Source organism: Phocoena sinus, chromosome 11 (assembly GCF_008692025.1).
Source record: "Phocoena sinus isolate mPhoSin1 chromosome 11, mPhoSin1.pri, whole genome shotgun sequence".
In the NCBI taxonomy this organism is placed as follows: Eukaryota; Metazoa; Chordata; class Mammalia; order Artiodactyla; family Phocoenidae; genus Phocoena; species Phocoena sinus.
Window position 1 is genome coordinate 72,889,912 of NC_045773.1, and position 22,468 is coordinate 72,912,379.

The 22,468-nt window shown below is 51.7% G+C and overlaps 2 protein-coding genes across 3 annotated transcripts in view; one reads left to right on the top strand and one right to left on the bottom strand.

Moving 5' to 3' along the window:
* Nucleotides 1-1,069: 1,069 nt before the first annotated feature.
* On the bottom strand, nt 1,070-13,441 carry AARS2 (alanyl-tRNA synthetase 2, mitochondrial). Of its 2 annotated transcripts, XM_032650178.1 has the most exons (22): nt 13,024-13,438; nt 12,196-12,387; nt 11,503-11,648; nt 11,131-11,298; nt 10,444-10,588; nt 8,152-8,297; nt 7,841-7,949; nt 7,428-7,466; nt 7,240-7,351; nt 6,652-6,785; nt 6,055-6,199; nt 5,646-5,818; nt 5,409-5,522; nt 5,170-5,310; nt 4,341-4,478; nt 4,132-4,241; nt 3,871-3,979; nt 3,451-3,573; nt 3,091-3,201; nt 2,431-2,514; nt 2,207-2,317; nt 1,070-1,763 (listed from the first exon to the last, which is right to left on the bottom strand). In XM_032650178.1, exons 1-22 carry the CDS (start codon nt 13,264-13,266, stop codon nt 1,599-1,601), a joined length of 2,958 nt encoding a protein of 985 aa, XP_032506069.1. In that variant the 5' UTR covers nt 13,267-13,438; the 3' UTR covers nt 1,070-1,598. The 2 variants fall into 2 exon arrangements, 1 of the variants encoding a protein (XP_032506069.1); XR_004352341.1 differs by lacking the exons at nt 1,070-1,763; nt 2,207-2,317; nt 4,132-4,241 and having other exon boundaries at nt 2,484-2,514; nt 13,024-13,441.
* The window catches only part of SPATS1 (spermatogenesis associated serine rich 1), a 52,255-nt gene continuing 42,985 nt past the window's right edge, over nt 13,199-22,468 (top strand). The window contains exon 1 of the mRNA XM_032650179.1: nt 13,199-13,318. The gene's annotated coding sequence lies outside the window, so the exon portion shown is untranslated. The remainder of the gene's footprint in view (nt 13,319-22,468) is intronic.

Here is a 22,468-nt window from a genome sequence, read left to right on the forward strand (position 1 = left end):
TAGTTAGAAAAGGAAATTGTCCTTCAAGAGGGGAAGAGCAACTGAGAGTGGTGGGAAGTTTCACTGGAGACAGAGCTTAGCTTTCATTTCAGCTCTGTTGATGATTACTAGTTGGTTACCCTGGACAGGTTAGCACCTTAGAAGTTAACTCATTAATAAAATGCATACCCCCAACTCCTCACCTTGGTGTCCACATGTAAAGAGACAGGTCTTTGCTGACCACCACTGAACAGTGGCCACTGCTGCAGTTGCCACAATCCCAAGGGAAAGCTTTGCAACTCCCCAGGGCTGCAAGCAGCCAGGGTCCAAGAATTCAGGTTCCTTTCAAGCCCTCATCAGTGATTTACCAACGAATCACTGGTGCCTCACTTAGAATAAGAAATCATGCAGGAAATGTTGTCAGGAGGGCCTGCTCTGCTCTAATAATTTTGACTAAATGGCCACAGAACTTCGCAGCCAGGGAGCCTCTGACTTGGAGATGGGTCCCCTGAGGTCCCTTCTTTCATCCAGCGACAGAGGTCTGCGAACAGACGTGGAGCCCCTGTGTCTGGCTTTGTCCTGGGTGGATTCATTTTGGTAGCGGGGGAGGGCTGCGCTCCATCCCGGCTTCCTCCTGCTCTGAGCTGCCATTTCAGCTTCAGCTTTAGCTCAGGCTTGGGGCAGGTGCCGTGCAACCTGTTCTAAGAGTAGGCTTGCTCTGGTTGCGCTCCCTTCTGGCCCCGAGGCCTGCCACCTGCCTGTTCACTACCCACTCAGGTGCCTGCGCTGGCTCTTCCCCTGGAGGTCCACGTGGCTCACACCCGGCCCCGGATGCCACCCCCACCCTTCCACTGCCTGGTTGCGCTCTCTCTGCAGACCTCATCCCAGTCTGCCACCCTCTTCTTGCTCTTCGTTGCTGTTTCCCCACTGGAAGCAAACTCCACACGGGCAGGAAGTCTGGTGGGTTCTTGCTGCATTCTCAGCAACTGACCAGTACCTGTCATTTTGTCAACAAATCACCGGAGACTTCATTAAAAGGAGAAGTTGTTGTTAATGGAATAAGTGACACCAGAGAGGATGTACCTGGCTCTCATGACTTTTATGTGACAGTGAATGGATCTTGGTGGCCAGGGAGGCCTTGGTGGGCGCCCAGAACAGGCTGGCACACAGGGCCTGTCCAAGCACTCGTGGTGACGAGGAGAGCTCTGATCTGGAGGCGGGGTGGCCTTTCAGCCCAGTGTGAGGGGTCAGACTAGTCACGGGGCACCCATTCCAGGCTGCTGGGAGGAGAAAGCCTACTCTTTTTTAGGCAAAAGAACCTTCTGGAGCTTCCTATCCGCTGTGAAATACTTTTTAATGATCACAGACGGGACAGCCATGTCTTCACATTCAACTAGCAGGGGCCTTTTGCCAGGCCCACTTCTGCCTCCCCCAGCCCACATCTTCTTGTGTCCACTCAGAGCCTAGCCCAGGGCAGTCCTCTTCGGCTCAGCTGCTTGGCCTCCAGGCTCTAGTCCTCTGTTTACCTTCCGGGGAGGTTCTGCTCGCTCCTTCAGGGCTCCAGGCACTGGCCTGTCTGTTGTCTCTTTAGTCTCTGTGAGTCCCTGAGTGAGCCTGGATCAGAGCTTGTTGAGGGCATAGGCTCGGGCTGTACTGAGGGCAGCGTCCAGGTCAGCAGTGCTTCCGGTGCCCTGGGCCACCACTCGAGAGCCCCAGGCCTTGCCCCCCATGTGGCTGCACACAGCCAGCGCCCAGGCCTCTGCGGTGAAGGCTGGCGTGGCACTCTGGGGACAGAAACAGAAGGGGCAGTGATGCAGAGCAGCTCTCCCTACCACCATCCACTCAATGTACCTTTGAGAATGGAGTCATGGCGATGAGAACCCTCTCCCGAGCCGGACACATGGTGGGGGTAATCAGGCGAGGAGACACGAGAGGGACAGGCTGGGAATGAGTGGAGGTTGATGAATGGCTGCTACCTGTTCGCAAGAAATGTGCAGCCTGGAGGTGGCATGGTAGGAATTAAGGAGTCTTTTGGTGCCTTCGCGGGTGGGGTGGGGGAGGGGGTGGGTTAGGGAGAAGGAGGTGGTCCTATCCCCACCCTGGGGTATCTGCAGAGATGGCCTCTACCCAGCTGTGGCTCCCTCGTGTGGAAGGAATAAAAGGTGTGGAATCAGAGAGCTGGACCAGGAGACGGGTGGGGTGGGAGCTGCCCTCCCTCTTTCCTTACCTGGGCTACCTGACAGGCACACAGCACCTGCCCCAGAGGCTGGGGGCTGAGTAGCAGCACAGACGTGCTGGGCGCCTGCTTACACAGCTGCCGGACCACCTTCACCAGCACCTGCACAAGGGAGGGGAGATGGTGACCTCACAGCTCCCCGCACTCCCAGCTTCCTCCCTGCCAGGACTTTCCCCTCCCCAGACCCTGGGGCCATCCCCAATCGCAACACTTACTGAGAGGGACTCAGCATGAACTGTGTCCACAATCAGGGGCCCCTCCGAGTGCTGCTGTAGCAGCTCCTGGGTTTTCTGTGCAGCCTGTGAGGCAGGAAGGACAGCACGGGGGTCGGGCTGGGAGGCAATCAGCCCCCAGTTCTGAACTGAGCCCCAGTCCAGAAATCCCCTCCCACGGCCCCCTTCCCCCAGCAAAGGTGCCAGGGGTTCTGCCTAGAATGGCCTCCTTCTTTTGGGTTCCCCCTGGGTTCTTCCTCTCCCCCCTCACCTCCTCCCTTTCATCATAGCTCCAGGCCCCTACAAATAAGCTGCTGAAGGTGAAAGGACTAAGGCTGGAGCACAGATGGGTGGGAGGGGGCGGAGGGGAAGGATCCACAGTCAAGGAGCAATTAGGGCTGAATGGCGCCATCAAGTCAGCTTCCTGGAGGGAGAGTCTGAGCCAGACTTGGGAGTTGGGGGAGATACCCAGTTTGGCAGAGAGCGAAGTGGGGAAATGGCCTGATGATGGCACTCAGCTGGCAGGAGAGGGGGGAGCTGCCACCCACCCCCAACCCCCTGCCAGGCTTTGAGGCTTCTCAGCGTGCGTGCTAGAGCATCTCTGACCCTTGCTGGGTGTGCCTGGCATCTGCCCCCCCTGGGTGCAGATGGACCTCCTCTTACCTGCACCATTTCCAGTTTCCTGACAGCAGTGTTGGCACGCCGCCGTAGCGCCTTCAGTGTGGCCTGAAGCTCCCGCCGCTGCCACTGGGGCATCACGGCAGTGTCCACGGCCTATGGTCAGAAGCAGTACAACAATCCCTGCCCTCCCTGAGCCACGGTCTCTGAGGCAGGGACCACCAGCAAGGCCAGGGAAGAGACCACACCCACCACAACCCACCCTGCAGACAACCGACAAATATCTGGGCCAGCTGAAGTCTAACAGGAATGCTGGGGAGAGACGGGCAGGGTCCAGGAATGCACGGGGAAGGGAACATGGCCAGGAGAGGGAGGGGACAGCTCCATGCTGGGGGTGGCCCTCACATCAGTGAGTCGTCCCATCTCCTTGGACAGCCGCTGAGCCTCCACCACATCCCGGCTGCCCTGACTCAGCCGCGCCGCGGCTGCTTCTACCTCCTGGGCCAGGCTCTGGCCCACCTCTCGGGCCTGCGGGGAAGGAACCGGATGGTCAGGACTGCTTGGCTTACCTTCCCTCTCCAAGACAGGCACTCTCAACCCGTTCCTGGGCAGGACCAAGTTAGAAACACTGAACAATCAGGACCCATCAAGGTACCAAATAATCACAACAGGTGCCAGCTACCAGCAGCTGGTAGGGCCGTCCTGGTGCTCAGGTATGAACACTGGTTCTGCTGCTGGGCATCCCCTGGCCTGAGAGCATCTGCTGTGTGCTCTCTGACCCCCATCCACACCCAGAAGCCTCCCAGGCCCTGCTGGCGTGCTGACCTGCTGGGCCTGCTCCCCAGTGATGGCCAGCAGGCGGGTGGTGCCCTTGGCGAGCTGGCGCTCCCCGATGATGACTAGGTCCCCTATAGCCCCTGTGCGTAGCAGGTGTCTGTGGGCAGAGGGAGGGAGGAGGAAGCCGGGGTGACGACGGGAGAGAAAAGAGCAGCCTGAGCTCCAAACCAGGGGCTGGTGGCTCCAAAGACCAGGGAAGGGAGGAGGTCCAGGGCCCCAGGCCAGAGCAGGCAGAGAGGAGTGACTCACGTCCCACAGCACAGCTCCACAGAAGTCTGCAGTGCAGCCTGGGAGGCTGGGTTCAGCGCCTGGGCCACAGGCACACCCACAGACACCACCCGCACAGGGTCTGGGTATACCTGACAGTGAGAGGGCACAGGTCTGTTAAGGGACCTGAGGGGAGGGGAGGGTGGGGGGGCGGGCAGGCAACCTCCATCCTGTGGGCTCCCCCAGCACACCTCATCCAGAGAGCGCAGGCCAGGGACATGGGCAGTGCATGCCAGGGCCACCTCCTCCATGTACACGGCCTCATCCTGCCCCACGGCCTTCTGCACAGTGCCCTCCACTGCCCGGAGCTGCTCTGGGGTCAATGGGGCCTAGGGGCGTTGGGGGGAAACAGACAGACCAACAGGCAGTCAGCCCCATGCCTGGGAGTGATGCATGAAGAAGCGGTCAGCGTTCACTGAACTACCCCCAGGTTCTAGAACAGGGGTTAGTACATAACATGTGCTCAATACACATTTGTAGAGATGACAATTCTTTTCTTTAGAAAGCTACCTGGGGGTTGGGCCTATCGGAAGCTGCAGGCCTTTCACTAGGCACTGAAAGTTGATGAAGAGACAGAAAATGGAGGCTCTGGACTCAGGGAGCTTACAACAAGGGTCAGCCAGTGGAAGAGAAATACAGGATGGGGGAGACGCAGGAGCAAGGAGTAATCAGGTGGAACGAGATTTAGTCAGTGAGCACTTCCCAGAGGATTTGAGCCAGAGGTACAAGGAGACAGGATGGCAGTAAAGGGAGAGGGCAGCTCAGCCTGAGCAAGAATGGCCTGGGTGACAGCAGGGACAAGGAAGCTGGGTGGCTGGAGGTGAAGGGATGGCTCCACACACTGGCTAGCCTAACCCTCACTGGTGCAGGAGGAGCCTGATGGGAAGCCCCCCGCCCAACGCCCTCCAGTGACTGAGCGAGAGGCAGCCCAGGCCCCCTTACTGGCCAAACTCCCACACTACCAGACTCCCTCTAAGCCCGTCGCCTCACTTGAAGGCTGCCCCTCTGTGCCCTGCTCACCTGCGTGGCCACGTCGAAGCGCAGCCACTCAGGATTGAGATGGGACCCTCGCTGCTCTGTGCCAGGGCCCAGGGCCTGCCGCAGCGCCCAGTTTAGTAGGTGGACGGCTGTGTGCTTCTCCATGCAGCTCAGACGCCAGGCCTGAAACACTTTTGTCACCCAGGGTCCTGGGTGTAGGTGGGGATGGGGAGAGAAAAGGGGCTGCAGGACATCACGAACAGCAGGGGTGGGGTCCTCACCTCATCCACGTGCAGCTGTACCTGGTCCCCCACCTTTAGGCACTCAGGGGCTGCCACCTCATGCAGGATGAAGCCTCCGCAGACCTGCGCCCGAGCCACTGGGAACAGCACGTCCTGGGGGAGGGCAGGGCCAAGGCACTGAGTGCTTGCAGCCTCTCCCTCCCCTTGGTTCCCTTCTGGCTCAGGTCTGCCTTCTGCTGGAGGCTTTGTGTGTGAGGGGGTGCTGGGGGGGCTCACCTGCAGTCCCACCCGCACCAGGTAGCCTCGGTCAGAAGCCTGACCTCCCTGTTCGGCGTAGAAGTTGGTTTTGTCCAGGAGGAGGCCACAGCGCTGGCCTTCCCCCACAGAGGCCACGGCTGTTCCGTCCTCTGTATACAGCTGGAGCACCTGGGCCTCACAGGTGCCGAACTCTGCCAGGGCCAAGGATGGTTATCAGTGCCAGGCAGGGGACTGGGATGCAGGATGTGGGTCTGTGCCTTCCCTGAAGTCAACAGGCACAGGGCTGGGGGGGCACTTCCAGCTGGGGCCCCCAGAGAACCCCAGTGGCTACCCCGGGGAAGGCACAGGCCTGGTAGCTGGTCTCTGATGTCCTTCCCAATCACGGTCAGGCAAGCCTGTGGCCACCCACCTCAGTCTAGGCTCTCACCATAACCGCCACTGGGTCGCAGGGAGTAGTTGTATTTGGGGCTGTCATCGGTTGGGGGCACCCCTCGGCGCTGTAGCTCCCCCAGCGCGTGGACGTCCAGCCGCAGTCCCTGCTCCTGGACTGGCTCGGCCTGCTGTGCCCGGTGCTGCGGGACAGGCGTGTGTGCACGGAAGGGGTGCATGGAGAGTGCAATGGGACTTGAGTCTCCGGAGAGCCCTGTCCCTGCCACACAGTTGTGTGAACACTGCACCCCTCTGGAATAAGCCCTCAGGCTGGGCTGGCTGCTAGAGACCCTGGGCTGGCTCGTGAACCACCCTCGTGTGAGGGTCTCAGGACCAGGCCTCCCTCACCCACTGCTGCCCCTGACGGCCCCTCTCTAGGACCTTGTGCTGACCTCTCCCCTTCTGCTACTCTGTGTGGCCCACTGAACTAGCGTTCCCCTCCATGGACTGTGGGCGGGGCCTGAGTGAGGGGACAGACCCTACCTCAGACTCCTGTTTCCCTCAATAGCTGCAGCTCCTCCCACAAGAACTCAGGGCTGGGGAAGGGGCCAACCTGTCCCAGCAAAGCCCTGTGTGGAAGTGCCCCAGCCTGTACCTGGGCCTCCTCCTGAGCCAGCCGCTCCAGTCCAGCAGAGTCCAGCTGCACCCCTTTCTCTTCCAGCATCAGTTTCACCAGGTCCAGGGGGAGCCCCAGGTTCCCAGACAGTGACAAGGACCAGGCCACTTCGGCTATGAGAAAGGAAGACGAGGGACAGAATGGGTGTTGAGGGAGGAGGGGCAGGATGGAGGGAGGGAGAAGAAGTGAGGGAGTAGTAAGGGCCAGGGCTTTTCTGACCACACAGAAGCCACTGGGTGCCAAGCACAAGTGCCCCCTCCCCACACTGGGCAGGCCCGGGAGAGGGGTCACCTTCAGGCCCCAAAGCCAGAGCTGGGGGTAGCCCAGGGTCCTCCCTTGGCATATGGGATTTCAAAGGAGGTGAGAAGCTCATTCTCGGCATGAAGCCAGCCTTGGAAAGCAGAGACCAGAGGCAGGGCCAGCTGGGCAGCACGTAAGTGAGGAGAAGCAAGGGGGTGCTGGAGAGAGAGTACGGGGAGAGGGACGTGGGGGAGGAGGCGGGATGTGAGGCCTGGGCCTGGCTCGCCTAAGTGGGTCCCTCACACCTCGGCCAGGTGCCCTGCTCACCAGGGAACGCATCGGAAGGCCCCAGGCGCCTCAGGGTCCGCTCGATGACCCGCCGACCCTGCTGCAGGGAGGCCAGGAAGGCCTCCTCATCCGCTGTCACCAGGCTGGCTATCTGAATGGGGGCAGGGCAGGGCTGGAGCCAGGTCTCCTGAGGGGGAGCCCCTCCGTCCCCCATCCAAGTCTAGTACCTGGGCTGAGTTCCTCTGCAGTTCCGGATAAGCACCTCCCTGGGGGCGGCAGACAGGGCTGAGGAGGTGTCAAAAGCAACCAGCCCACTCTGCACCTCCACCCTGGGCCTCCCTGGGGACACCTGCCATGGAGACTCAGAGAGGCTGATGGACGGGGGAGGGATCCAAATGGGGAACCAGTTTCTCTGCGGGGAGGGGCACTGATACGGGCAGAAGGGGGTCCCGAGGTCAGAGGCTCAGCAGCCTGGGCCGGAAGGCCTCCTGAAGGCTCCCTGCTGTTTGTAAGCCCACTGACAGGACGCTGGGCTGGACATTTAGGGTGGGGAACCCAGGCCGGGGCACTGTATGGGCTCAGCGACAGGCTCCCTGAGACCCCAGGGAGGCCCAGGGAAGTGAGGAAGCTCTGCCCTTACCAGTGTCTCCACCACTACAGGCACCAGGCTGCCCAGGAAGCCAGGTGGTGCCCGCAACAACTCTGTAGAGAACCGCACGGCTCGACGGAGGATCCGACGAAGTACCAGCCTAGAAGGATTCAGAGCCCAGATGAGCCCCCAGCAGCCCCTGGTCAGCAGGGAGCGGCGAGGGGAGGGCAAGGTCCAGAGTGTGTGCTCGCTTCCCCCTCCTCCTGCCATCTCAACCCGACCCACCTCTCCGTCTCCTCCCTCCTCTCCCCTGCAACCCCCAGCAGCCCCTGCCCCTGCGGTAGCCCTCCTTCCAGACTCACGGTGCACCAGACATCCCAGGAGAGACGCCATCGGCGATGCAGACGCTGAGCGTGCGGATGTGGTCAGCCACCACACGGTACGCTGTGTCTGTGTGCCCCTCGTCTGCTGCCCCGACCCGGCCCGAGTAAGGGGGTGCCCCGCAACCCTGGGAAGCAGGAGAGGAGACATGGCTGCCGGCCCTGCCTGCCCTGGCCCAGGAGGGACACTCTCCATCACTCCTGGAGCATCTGCCCTCACCCCTAAAGCTGACCGCATCTGGAATGGCCTGGGCCAGAGAAGCTTCAAAGGTGAAAGAGAGCCAGTCCCTGCCTCCTGGGGCCCACATTCAGCACAGGCAAGGAGCACAGCTGTGATCATTTACTGAATTTCTATTATCAGAACCGGGTGGGTACTTGAATGATACGGTGTCTAATCCCTAAAACTTCCTGTTCTGGAAGGTGTTAAAGTGGAAAGTGGAGAAGAAAAACAAAACAAAACAAAGACTAGACCAAAAAAAAGTGGAAAAAAATAAAAACAAACAAAAAAAGAGGAAAGTGAGACTCAGAGAAGCTAAGTTCTACAAGGGCACGCAATTCAAGAGCAGATCCGAGATTTGAACCAGGACCGTCCCACCCAGGTGCTCTTCATTCCCCACACCTGCCTCTACAGCCTCTATGGGCGCAGGGAAGGAGTGTGTGAGCTGTGAATACATTAAGCTGTGCCCCAAAGCAGAGTGCTTGATTCATCCAGCTCCAAACCTGTCTCGTCCCCAAGCTTCCCCCTCTCAATAAACAGTCCTGCCATTCACCACATTACTCAAGTCAAAAACTCGGGAGCCAGGCTTGCCTTTCTTTCCTCTCCCCATCCAATCCATCAGTGGGGCCTTTTGTGTCTACCTCCATGAGATCTCTCAAATCAATCTACTTTTCTCCACTTCCACTGCTACCAACCTAAGCCACACCCTATTATCTTTCCTCAACTATGAAATAGGCTCCCAATTGGCTTCTCAGCTTCTGCTCTGGTCTCCTTCCAGCCTATCCTTCACACGGCAACAGGAGTGGCCTTTTAAAAGTGTCAGTCAGACCGTGCCCCTCCCACCTTGGAGCCCATCTCACCACATTTAGAATAAAAGACTCACTTTGGACTTCAAGGCCCCACAAGATCTGACTCCTGCCTTCCTCTCTGTGGTAGACTGTTTGCAAAATTGGCCACAGTCCTTCCCTTTCCTGTGTGCATGCCACTTTGCAGCGTGACTTTACAGGTGCTTCCTATCAAGGAATAGAATTTATTTCTCCATCCCTTGGATCTGGGCTAGACTTGTGACTTGCTTTGGCCAACAGAATGTGGTGGAAATGACACTGTTCTGAGCCCAGGCCTCAAGAGGCCTCATGTGCTTCCACTCTCCTTCTTGGAACCTTGCCAACCTGTCATGTGAACAGGCCCGAGCTACCCTGCTGGATGACAGACATACAACCCGGTCATTGCCACAGCCCTAAACTGACAGCCAGCCAACTCCCAGAAGTAGAGCTGCCTAGCAGCTGACCACAGGTGTATGAGTGAGCTCATACAGGACCAAGAGTGACCCAGCTGAGCCCAGCCTACATTGCTTGTCCACAGTCTCGTACGCTATATAAATGGTCGTTGCTTTCAGCCACAAAATGTTAGGTGGTTTATTATACAGCAAGAGCGAACCCACACACACTCCAACTGTATCCCACGTGATTCTACTTTAGCTGGCTGGCCACTTTTTGTTCCTTTCCTGCACCAGGGCCTTGGTATTTGCTGTTGCCTCTGACTGGAATGAGTTTCCTGTGGCTGATTCTTCTTTCAGGTTTCAGCTCAGAGATATCTCCTTGGTGAGCCTTCCCCAAACATGTCATCTAAGATTCTTCTCTACCCCCTGTCCCCTGCCAATTACTGTCACCCAGGTTTACTGCCTATTCACAATCTGTAAACTGCTATCTTGTTCTTTAATACATTTATTTATTACCTATCTCTTAGGCTAGAATGTAATCTCCATGATCTCTTTTCTCTTTACTGCTGTATCTCCTGAACCAAGCACAAAGATTTAACACAAAGTAGGCACTCAACACATATTTTTTGAACAAATGAAGGAAGGAAGGAGTCAGGAGGAACATCAGGTAGTAAATATGAATCGGAGCCTCACATCTGACACCTTTGTATCCTTGGCTGGTCACTGTCCCCACAGGCAAGAAAATATTCTGAGTTCTCAACAAAGATGGAAAGCAATGGCAGTGAGCACTGGTGAGAGCAGGTCAGAGGGGCTTCTGGAAGGGAAGAGGTGGGCTCACCTGGTGTATGGCACTGAGCAGTGGGGAAAAGAGGTCGGTGTCATAGGTGGAGCGTCTGCCTTGCAACACGGCCAGCAGCCTTTCCAGGCCCATTCCTGTGTCCACGTGCCGCTGGGGCAGGGGCTGCAGGCTTCCATCTGCCTCTCTGGCCAGGAAGGGTATGCAAGGTGAGGCCCCCCACAGGATTACAGGTATAAGGCAGACGCTCAAGTGGCATAAAGGGATGGGGGAGGGTCCTGGGGCGCTGACAATGGGAGGAACCAGAGGGCAGTATCATCCCCCTACCCCCACCCCCAAAAGCAGATGACGATGGCCTTGGGTCCCGTCCTTTCTCATAAAGAGTGATCTCCACCTTCACCCTCTGCTTGGGCCCTTGGCTGGACCCAGGCCTCCCCTTTCTGGGACACAATTCTTTGCTTTAGAAAGAGACATGTCAAGGCTGGTAGAAAATCTTAAGAGATCAAGTTCAACTCCATCATATAAGAGAGCAGAGTCTGGAGAGCAGCAGTGACTAGTTTCAACTGTTATGGGCAAAGACGAGGATCTGAAAAGTGTTTAGAAATATGCCTGGCACGTTGTAAATGCCGTTTAAGTGTTTGTTTTTATAAAAAATGGATGAAAGTGTCCTGACTGCCGACTTTTTCACTTCCAGTCAGGGAATTCCCTCCTGCTCTCGCACCCCATTACCTGTTGTGTTGCATGAAGACCAGATTCCAAAGCTCCACCAGCTGGGGGGCTCCCACCCCAGCAGCCAGGTCATAGTGGATCTCAGTACAGGGCCCACAAGGGCCAGTATCCCCCATCTCCCAGAAGTTCTCCTGTGGTCCAAAGGAGAGCATGCGGCTGGCAGGCACCCTGGGAAGGAAGCCAGACGGGTGGTGGGCAGACAAAGGCAGCACCTGGGACCCCCTCTGCCAGGAGAACCCTTCCATTAAGCTCAGCAGGAGGCGGAACAGGGCTGACCCTACACCGTCCCGGGATATGCCGAGACTCGCTGGTAGTCTCTATTTTCCAGTCCTCTTGTGCTCCAGGAGTGGACATAAGTGGGGGTGGACTCACCCTAACTTGAGCCAGATGTCCCTGCTCTCCAGGTCCGGGCCCAGCCCAGCCTTGGGGTCACCACCAAAGTAGGAGACCCAGAGCCTGTCCTCAGGGATCCCATAGACCTGAGTCAGCAGTTCCCAGGCCATGCTGCAAGCCTCCTCCTGCAGTGCAGTGCAAACCCATTGGGAAGAGGAAAATGGGTGAGAAGAAGGCCCCACTGAAGTTCCAATCAAGCCACATGAGTTCAGCCCTCAGCTTAAGACAAAACCATTTCCACTGCCCACGTTGTTTCCAGAACAAGCCATGACTATTTCTCATTCTGAGTTTTTCCTGCATAGAAAGCTTCCTCCCTCTTCTGAATCCTACATTCTTTCAAGTCCCACCTTCTCCATGAAATCCTCTCTCCACCCTAGCCTGGGATGATTTTTAACTCCTGCACTTCAGTATTGGTGTCTCACCATTTGTTCATACAATAATTACTGACCAGCCATTAGGCGGGAGGCATAGTCCTGGCCCTCAAGGAGTTTACAACCCAATCAGGGAAACGAGACACATTCCTATTATAAGTGTTCATCTAGCACTTTGCCTCTGTGTCTGGTCTGAAGCCCTCCCTAAGCAGACTCTAAGAGTGGAGACAGGACTAACCTTGACCCCCTTCTTGGCTGACCACTGACCCTTTCCTAACTCCAGGGCTTCCTGGAGACTCACCTTAAAATATACCCCCCGAAAGGCCCAATTGCCAAGCATCTCAAAGAAGGTATGATGGGAAAGGTCTCGGCCCACATCCTCCAGGTCGCTGTGGCGTCCTCCAGCCCTCACACATTTCTGGCTGTTGGCCACACGTCGGAAGCCTGCCATCTCGCTTCGTGGATCCACAGTGCCCAGGAAGATTGGCTTGAACTGGAAACAGATGAAGGGCGAGAGAGATAGCCCAGACCCTCAGCAGAAGGGAAACGTGGAGGGTGTGGAGAGAGATGGTAGTTCAGAGTGAAGGCTCACCGTGCCCCTGAGAGGCCAGGGGGGCACATTGGGAGCGTGGGGGCACCCATCTCTGGTATGTCTGGGCAGACAAGGGGTAAATAAATCATGAAACAGAGACTCTGCTAGTAAAATAAGCAAGGTAAAAGAAGGAGGAATGTGTTGGTGGCTGGAAATAGAGCAAGTCTAGAGAAGGTTAGTGGTGCTCAAAGTCAAAAGCTTAGAGAACCCAGTCTAGCACGTAGCATGTGCTCAACATCTATTTTAATGAATGACTTATCTTTATTTAAAGAACTAATAAATGAAGCCAGACTTCCCCCACGGGACTCCACATCCGCCATTCCTGGACCTAAAACTCAACCTCAACTCAGAAGTTGCCCGGTGGAGCCCTCTCCAAGCCCTAATTTGCGCCCCAATCTCGAAGCCTAACCACACACAGCCCTCTTTCCCCCGAAAGCTAGGAGCTCCGCCCTTCGCTTCTTTTGTCCAATCCCGCAACGCCTTTCTCTCAGGAACAAGTCACAAACTCCGCCCGGATCAGCGTGGCTCAGTCCCTACCTGGTTCATGCCCGCGTTGACGAAAAGCAAGCTGGGGTCGCCGCGGGGCCTCACGGAAGCGGACGGCACCACTTGGTGGCCATGCCGGTCCCGAAAGAAGCTCAGGAAGGCGTCCCGCACGGCCGCGGCCTGGGTTGGAGGGGCCTCGGATGAGAGCGCCCGACGGCTGGGGCCCCGCCATTGCGGCGTCCTTCGAATGGCCCGCCGAAGTCGCCCGGCTGCAGCTGCCACCGACGCCGCCATCTTAACTCGGGGCAATGACTTCACGGGGTCAAAGGGCAGTGCGGGATAGAAGGTAACTTGAGAAGGAGACCAGGCGTTTCCTACAGCGACCCCTGGCTACAGAAAGAGTCAAAGCCGCTTCTGCCTCCGGGTGGAGGTGATTGGGAAGGAGGCGCCTGCCAGAGTCCATCTAACACAAGCGGCCTGGAACACAGTAGGCCCTTAATTCATTTGGCATTCAACAAATATTCATTGAGAGGTAACTGTGTGCCAGGCATTATTTTAGGCGCTTAAGGTACATTAGTAACAAAACTGACAGGGAATTCCCTGGTGGTCCAGTGGTTAGGATTCTGGAGCTTTCACTGCTGGGGCGGGGTTGGATCCCTGGTGGGGAAACTAAGATCCCGCAAGCCACAAGGCACAGACCAAAAAAAAAAAAAAAAACTGACAAAAATCCCTGCTCCCCAGAAATATATATTATAGCAATGATAATTATGTTTAATTTTTTCATTTCCATGTTACTTTTATTTTTCTTTATTTTTTATTGAAGTATAGTTGATTTACAGTGTTGTGTTAATTACTGCTGTACAGCAAAGTGACTCAGTTATACATATATACATTCTTTTTCATATTCTTTTCCATTATGGTTTATCACAGGATACTGAATATAGTTCCCTGTGCTATACAGTAGGACCTTGTTGTTTATACAGTTATGTTTATTAATTTTGCAAGGTTACAAATACAGTTGCAGTGAAAAGGTGTGGATTCAACTCTGTGTGGTGTATGTATACGTGTGTGTGTGTGTGTGTGTGTGTGTGTTTCCAGGCTGAGGGAAGAAGGCAGAGATGGCCAAGGGAGGTGATATCAGCATTCATTCAAGAGTCATTCAACTAATATTTATTGATAACTACTATGTGTCAGACAGTGTGCTGTGTACTTCCTGGTTATTTTTGCCCTTGGCATTGGAAATGGCCATTTTGTTCTTACGGAGTGAAGCAGGCCCTTTGGAGCAGGAGTTTAGCGAAGACAGAAGCCAAGCAGCATCTGTTCCATTATTAACTGCTTAATAACATTTGGTCTTTTAATGTGCCTGGGGATTAGAGAGACTCCAGGCCATCAGGGCAGGTCGAAGCTCTTGGATGATTGCTGAAGAGATTTCTCTCTCTCTCTCTCTCTCTCTCTCTCTCTCTCTCCCTCCCCCTCCCTCCCTCCCTCCCAATGCCCTAGGGTTTTGTGTGTTTTGCTTTAGGGTAAGAGAGACACCTTTTCCACCTCCCTTTCTGTCCTACTCTCCATGGTAACAGCTGTGACCATGAGGCCAACACAAGCATTTGTGGGTGGAGCCAGATTCTTCACGGGCTTCTCTTGATACCCTCTGCTCTTGGTGTGGGAAATTAAGCAGGTAGAGAAGAGAATTTGATAAAGTTAAAGCCCAATAGGGGCAGCAGAGCTGAGGTCAGTGTGATCACCTCTAAGGCTTCAGCCATCCAGCTGAGCTCTTTTGGCCACCATTCTTTGTGAGTTATGTTTTTCAGGGACTTCGAAGACAGTTTCCTTGGGAAATGTGTACTCTTTTTTTGGACTTGAGTTTCTATAGTGATAATGAATTCTCGACTTTGTATTCTGACAGAACCCATGGCATCTATCCTGTGATCCTCTGTTTCTTCCCTTGCCCACGTAGATTAAAGGTGTTGTTTTGAAAGTGTTTTGCCTGTTGGTTTTTCCAGTATTTTTGGAACAGGAACCTAAAGCCAGATGGGGATTTCTGTGAGATTCATGATCTCGAGACAAGACTGTGGAATTCTTCCCCAAATTGAGATGGGAGCGTTTTGCTAGAGAAATCTAGTAAGGTCCTCTACCCAGTACTGACGTCACCTTTTTTTCTCCTTCAGATTTTGCCCAGAAAGTCTTTGCATCATAGTAGGAACTCCATGTTTTTAGACTATTGTGGATCTAGAGTGGAGCCATGGATTTTTTTTTCCAAACAGCTTTAATGAAATATGATTCACATACCATACAATTCACCCACTTAAAGTGCACAATTCAAATGGCTTTTAGTACATTCACAGAGTTGTTATCTAACTTTTAGAATATTGAGATCATTTTCATCACCTCCAAAAGAAACCCCATACCCTTTAGCTATTAACCCCCAATTCCTGCATGCCTCCCAGCCCTAGGCAATCACTAATTACTTTCTATCTCTAAAGATTTACCTATTCTGAACATTTCATATAAATTGAATCATACAATATATGGTCCTATGTGACTGGCTCCTTTCACTTAGCATAATATTTTCAAGGCTTATCCATGTTGTAGTATGTATCATGGATTTTTAGAAATGGGTATTTTGGGTTGTTTTCTGTTTGAAGAATGTTTTTTCCCCCCCATCTTGTTATTTTGTCCTTGCCATTAAAAATGATTTTTTTTTTTTGGAATGTGGTGTCCTCTGGTGAGTCAGTCTCTTCTTTTTGATATTCCCCAGTGAAGCAAAGTGGTTCTTCTAGGATTGGGATGTGCTTATTCTGATTTGCCACTGTCATCTGATGAGGAAGTTAAATTTAAGTTCTGCAGTTTCCCAAGACAGATGAATATGGAGACAACTCACCAGAGTGGGAAGTTACTGACCTCAGAACTTCTCTTAGGAGTTCTCGTATGTCTTAATAATAATAGAAATTTCGTTTGGGGGTTTAAAATGGAAATGGGGTCTGTCTCCTGGGAGCTGCTGTACAGCAAGGTTTGGGTACTGCCTTCCCTGGGGCTGGAATTGCCCTTATGTTGCTGTCTGACTTACTTATCTTGGCAAGCCCAAGGAGCCCATTCTTTGAGCCTTCTCTTTCCACATTATTCATAAGAAGTAATGCCTTTACACTGGGAATGGAAATTGGCCTTCCTGATTTCCCCACTGACTTTGAGAGCAGGAACCTGAGGTCAGTGATGCATTCGTCCTGGACGGATGGTCAGAGGAGACACGAGGGGATTTTCACCCTTGCTAAGCATAAGGAACTCGGCTGTGGGAACTTCTGCTTGTAAATCATAAAGGCTGTTTTTTAGGGTCTAGGTTAAAAGTTCAACCTACAAGAAGTGTTCCTATTTTTATGTATTTATTATTAATTTTTGTTTTTTGCGGTACGTGGGCCTCTCACTGTTGTGGCCTCTCCCGTTGCGGAGCACAGGCTCCGGACACACAGGCTCAGCGGCCATGGCTTACGGCCCCAGCCGCTCTGCGGCATGTGGGATCTTCCCGAACAGGGCCACAAACCCGCGTCTCCTGCATCGGCAGGCAGACTCTCAACCACTGTGCCACCAGGGAAACCCCTATTACTAATTTTTTAATAAATTTATTTTTGGCTACTTTGGGTCTTCATTGCTGTGTGTGGGCTTCTCCCTAGTTGTGGGGAGCGGGGGGTACTCTTTGTTGTGTTGCACGGGCTCTAGGCGCGCAGGTTTCGGTAGTTGTGGCACACGGGCTCAGTAGTTGTGGCACACGGGCTTAGTTGCCCCACGGCGTGTGGGATCTTCCCAGACCAGGGATCGGCTTCAGGGATGTCCCCTGAATTGGCAGGCAGGTTCTTAACCACTGTGCCACCAGGGAAGCCCCCGATGTATTTATTTATGGCTTTGCCTTAAATAAAGCAACGCTTTATTGTGAAAGCAACGCAAACGTTAATATGCATAGGAATCTCCCGGGATCTTGTTAAAAATGCAGACACTGATTCAGTAGGTCTGGGGTGAGGTTGAAATTCTGTATTTCTACCAGGCTCCATGGTGGTGCTGTTGCTGCCTCTCCTCTACCAGGCCAAGGGTGTGGTAGAGGACTTGTGGGAAGAGTGTGGACACAGACTTTGGCTTGGGACCAGGCCCTTGGGCTTGGGTGCTCCAGTGATCTCCTTTTTCTCCCGGAGAGGGTGGGTGGAGCCGGGAGCTCCTTGGGCGCATGCGTGCTCGCTCCCCTCCTCCCCACCCGGAGTCTAGGGAGGGTGGAGGTTGCGTCGGCCTGTTGCTAAGAGACGCGAAGGTGGTAAGGACCAGCGGCGGGGGAGGGTAGCGGCAGCGGCGCCCGGCGCTCTCGGGAACCCAGCTAGAGCTGGGAGAGCAGATGGTGGGGTGGAAGGGTCGGAGCCTCCTGGGATCGGAAATTCAAGGATTAGTGGACCTTCGAGGGTCGCAGTGCTCGGGTTTGTCCTTATGCATTTTTAAATGGTTACATTTAAATGGTTATATAAGTACCTACATTATATCCTTGATTTTGCTTCTTGGCCTGCAAAATCTAAGATACTGTCTGGTCCTTTGAAAAAAGTTTGCCAACCCCAGACATTTCTTACCCCAGACTTGGAATCAGCCATTTCCAAAAATCCTGGTTACTTTTAGTGGGAAACCATAGTTCAGAACTACAAACTGGGTGCTGGGGATGCTCATTGCTACTGGTTTAATCATTGTTTCTAGGTTTTTATAGAGGACACAGACAGGGAGAATATATAGTTACAGATAAAATGTTCCATTAGAGGGTTTTAAGTAAGGGAGCAACATGATCTGATTTACGCCTTTGAAAGATCTTTCCCCTGGGAGAGAATGAACTATGGGGACAAGAGGGGAAGCAGGAACGCACATTAGGATGTTGTTTTCCAAGAAAGAAGTGATAGGACTGCAGCAGTGGAGACAAGAAGTGGTTGGATTCAGGCTATATGTGGAGATAGAGCTACTATATATATATATATATATATATATATATATATATATACATACATACACACATATATGCATATATATATGTATGTAGCTGATGGATAGGATGCAGGGAAAGAGAAAAGACCAATTTCTAAGTTCTGACCTGAAACTAGGTAGGTGGTGTTTCCATTCACTGACCTCAGAAAGCCTGGGGAAGCAGGTCCGTGGAAGGGAAATCAAGAGTTTGTTTTGGACACATTAAGTTTAGACATCCAAGTGGAGATGTCACTCAATGTTGGATATAAAAGTCAGGAGTGCAGAAGCAAGATCAGGGTTATAGCTATAGATTTGGGAGTCACTGGTACATTGGTGGTCCTGGATGAGAGCACCTAGTGGAAGAGCAGGATGGAGGAGAAGAGAGGAGAGTCATGTCCTGGCCTGTATTCTGGGGAGCTGGAAGAGGAGACCCCTGCAGGGAAGCCTGAGAAAGCCATGGGGGTTAGGAGGAAAACTGGAAGAGAAGATGATGTTCAGGTAGGAGGGAGTAGCTGTATCAAGTGCTGCTGAGGGCTGAACAAGATAAGAGCAGAGACCTAATGAATGGATTGGGCAAAGTGGGAGAAGTTTCAGTGAGATGGTTGGATGGAAAGCCCAACTGGAGTGAGAAGCAGGGGTGAGAAGGTAGAGACAGGAAATAGAAACAACTCTGGAGGGATTTTGCAGAAAAAGAGAAGCAGAAAAAAAAAAAGTAGAGTCTGGAAGAGGCTATGGGCTCTAGGGAGCATGTTTATTTTTTTAGGCTGTACCGGGTCTTAGTTGCAGCATGCAAGCTTCTTAGTTGCGGCATGAGGACTTCTTAGTTGCGGCATGCGGGCTCTTAGCTGTGAACTCTTAGTTGCAGCATGCATGTGAGATCTAGTTTCCCAACGAGGGAACGAACCCGGGCCCCCTGCATTGGCAGCACAGAGTCTTACCCACTGGACCACCAGGGAAGTCCCCAGCATATTTATTTTTAAGAACTGCAACATTAAGTCTTATTTGTATGCAGATGGGTATGATCCAGTATGGAGAAGAAACTGACAAAGCAAGAGAATGAGAGGATCATTTCAGTAGCCAAGTTTTTAAGTACTTGAAGGGATTGAAAAATTCAGTACAAAGTGGAGGGATAGTCTGCAGCCACAAGCAAGGACACTCCTTCCATTACAATAAGAGGAGGAGATCTGGATACAAATGCAATAGGTCAGTGGATCTAGGGCTGGGAAGGCGAGGGAGGACTCACCTTCAAGCATCTGTTTCCTTAATGAATATGCAGTGAGGTGAAGAGGTGAAATTGCTGTCTTGAAAGAGAGAAGATTTACTAGGGAAGTGCGGTAGGATTAGCTGGTAGCATTGGCTGCTCATTTAAGATTTGAGGTTTCGATTTACACTGAAACTGATCAGCACAATGGGATTTTCTCCATCCATGCTTAGCTGCTCAGGAGCAAGCACAGAGCAGATGGATTATTGGGTGTAATTAGGGCTGCAGTTCTGCCATCTGAGTGTGATGGAGGGAGGGGGGCAGGCATGAGTAAGGGTGTTTGCAGGGAAGTGTTTGAAGCCCTGAACCTTGGCCCGTATTTGAGTGCTAAACACTATCCATACAGGCCCTCATCTCATCTAAGAGCCTTAGTTAGTATCATGGCTCAAATCTTAAAACTCAAACCTTAAACAAAAGCATAATGAAAAATATATGTATGTATATATGGCTCCTCCCACCCTCCCTCCTTCGGAAGCTTTGTTGTTTAAGGTGGAGAAAGAGATAAGAGAGTGTTAGCCTGTAACATTTTAAAATTATGTTAAAGAGATAGTCACGATAGAGGCCGGAAGACATTGGAAAGTCATCTTTAAAGTGCTGAAAGAAAAAAACTATCAACCCAGAATGCCATATGCAGCATAAATATCTTTTTGTTTTCCTGTTGTGTTTACTTTTTTAAAAAAATTTATTTTATTTTTGACTGTGCTGGGTCTTTGTTGCTGCGCGCGGGCTTTCTCTAGTTGCAGCGAGCGGGGGATACTCTTCATTGTGATGTGCAGGCATCTCATTGCGGTGGCTTCTCTTGTTGTGGAGCACGGGCTCTAGGCACGCAGGCTTCAGTAGTTGTGGCATGCAGGCTCAGTAGTTGTGGCTCACGGGCTGTAGAGCACAGGCTCAGTAGTTGTGGTACACGGGCTTAGTTGCTCTGCGGCATGTGGGATCTTCCCGGACCAGGGCTCGAACCTGTGTCCCCTGTATTGGCAGGTGGATTATTAACCACTGTGCCACCAGGGAGGCCCTTTTGTTTTTGTTTTTTGGGGTTTTTTTGATGGAACAATGCTTTACTTCAGATGAATATCTTTTAAGGCTAAAGACAAAAATGAGAGTGTGGGAATTCCCTGGATGTCCAGTTGTTAGGACTTGACGATTTCACTGCTGGGCTTGGGTTTGATCCTTGGTCGGAGAACTAAAATCCTGCAGGCTGTGCGTCGGGGCCAAAAAAAACCCAAACCAAACAAAAACAAAAACAAAAAACTAAGAGAGTTTATTGTCAGCCAACTGCACCACAAGGAAATTCTTCAGGCTGAAGGGCAGTACTACCAGACAGAAAGTCGAGTCTTTAGGTGAATGGAGAACACTGGGGATGGTGACTGTGAATAAATATAAAAGGCTATCTTTTTCCCTCAGTTTCTTTAAAACACATTTAACTGTTTGAAGCAAAGGAATTTTGCAATTGTATAGTTTTTTTTAATTGCTCCTGTCCTTTATGTTATGTAATATATATGACTAAGAATTATACAGTTGCAAAGTTCTTATATTTTACATGAGGTGGTATAATATTTACTCTAGGTAGACTCTGGAAAGTTAAGGATATATGTCATAATGCCTAGAGTAGTGGTTCTTAAAGTGTGGTACAAAGACTTTGGGGGTCCCCAAACACATTCAGGAGGTCTTCAAGGTCCTCCTTTTCCCAACTACGTATGTTTGTAAGGTGTATTTTCTTCATATATGCCAACCCAAACAACATATCCCAGCAGATTGAATACAGAAGTAGATTTGAGCATTCATCTGTCTTTTATTAAGCCAGCCGTTAAAGAGTTGCAAAAATGTAAAACATTGCCTCTCTTCTCAGTATATTTTTGAAAATAAATTTTTCATAAAAACATGTTGTTTATGCAAACATGTAATGGTTTTCATGTTTATTTTACTTAAAAATAAATAAAATTTTTAGTTTAATTTTATCTATCTATATCTCCCACATAAAAGACCCCTCTCTGGGGGGGTCTTCAATACTTTTTAGGAGTGTAAAGGGGGCCTGAAACCAAAACACTTGAAAATAGCTGCTGTAGAACAAACACTCAAAAATAATGCAATGAGAAGCACTATTCACAATAGCCAAAGAGTGAAAACAACGCAAATGTCCATCAACAGAAGAATGGATAAACAAAACGTGGTATATACATCCAGTGGAATATTACTCAGGCTTAAAAATGAATGAAGTACTGATACATGCTACAATGTGGATGAACCTCTAAAACATTCTGTTAAATGTTAAACTGAAAGAAGCTAAACCAAAAGGCCACATGTTGTGTGATTCCATTTATATACAATGTCCAGAATAGGTACATCCATAGAGGTAGTATAGATTGGCAGTAGCCAGGCACTGAGAGAGGGCGGAATAGGTAGTGACTGCTTAATGAGTATGGAGTTTTATTTTGGGATGATGGAAATGTTTTAGAAGTAGACAGAGGTGATGGTTGCACACCATTGTGAATGTACTAAATGCCACCAAATTGAACATTTTATTTTATTTTATTTTATTTTAAATTTTTGTGGTACGCGGGCCTCTCACTGTTGTGGCCTATCCCGTTGAGGAGCACAGGCTCCGGACGAGCAGGCTCAGCGGCCATGGCTCACGGGCCCAGCCGCTCCACGGCATGTGGGATCTTCCCGGACCGGGGCACAAACCCGCGTCCCCTGCATCGGCAGGCGGACTCTCAACCACTGCGCCACCAGGGAAGCCCCAAATTGAACATTTTAAAAAACAGTTAATTTTGTTATGTAAATTTTACCTAAAAAAAAAGGACAAAGTATAGTTAAAAAGCCAATAGAGAAGTTAAAATGGAAAAAGAAGATAGGAAAGGAGGAATAGAGGAACAAATAGAGGAATAGAGACAGAGAGAAAACAAATAGAATGGTAGACCTAAATCCAACCTTATCAAGCATTATATCATCGAGACTTCTCTGGTGGCACAGTGGTTAAGACTCTGCGCTCCCAATGCAGGGGGCCCAGTTTTGATCCCTGGTCAGGGAACTAGATCCCACATGCGTGCTGCAACTAAGAGTTTGCATGCCACAACTAATGAGGCTGCCTGCCACAACTAAGACCCAGTGCAACCAAAAAAAAAAAATCACATCATCCCATGACCTAGCAATTCCTCTTCTAGATATTTAACCAAACGAAATGAAAACATGCATTTTCAAAAAGACTTGTACATGGATGTTCATAACAACTTTACTTGGATTAGCCAAGAACTTGAAACC

Coding starts and splice junctions, on each gene's coding strand:
- AARS2 (XM_032650178.1), bottom strand. CDS start 13,266: ATGGCGGCGTCGGTGGCAGCTGCAGCCGGGCGACTTCGGCGGGCCATT. Junction 6,786..7,239: donor GCCTTCCGATGCGTTCCCTG/GTGAGCAGGGCA, acceptor CCTTTCTCATAG/CCGAAGTGGCCTGGTCCTTG. Junction 5,311..5,408: donor TACAGCTGCACGTGGATGAG/GTGAGGACCCCA, acceptor AAAGTGTTTCAG/GCCTGGCGTCTGAGCTGCAT.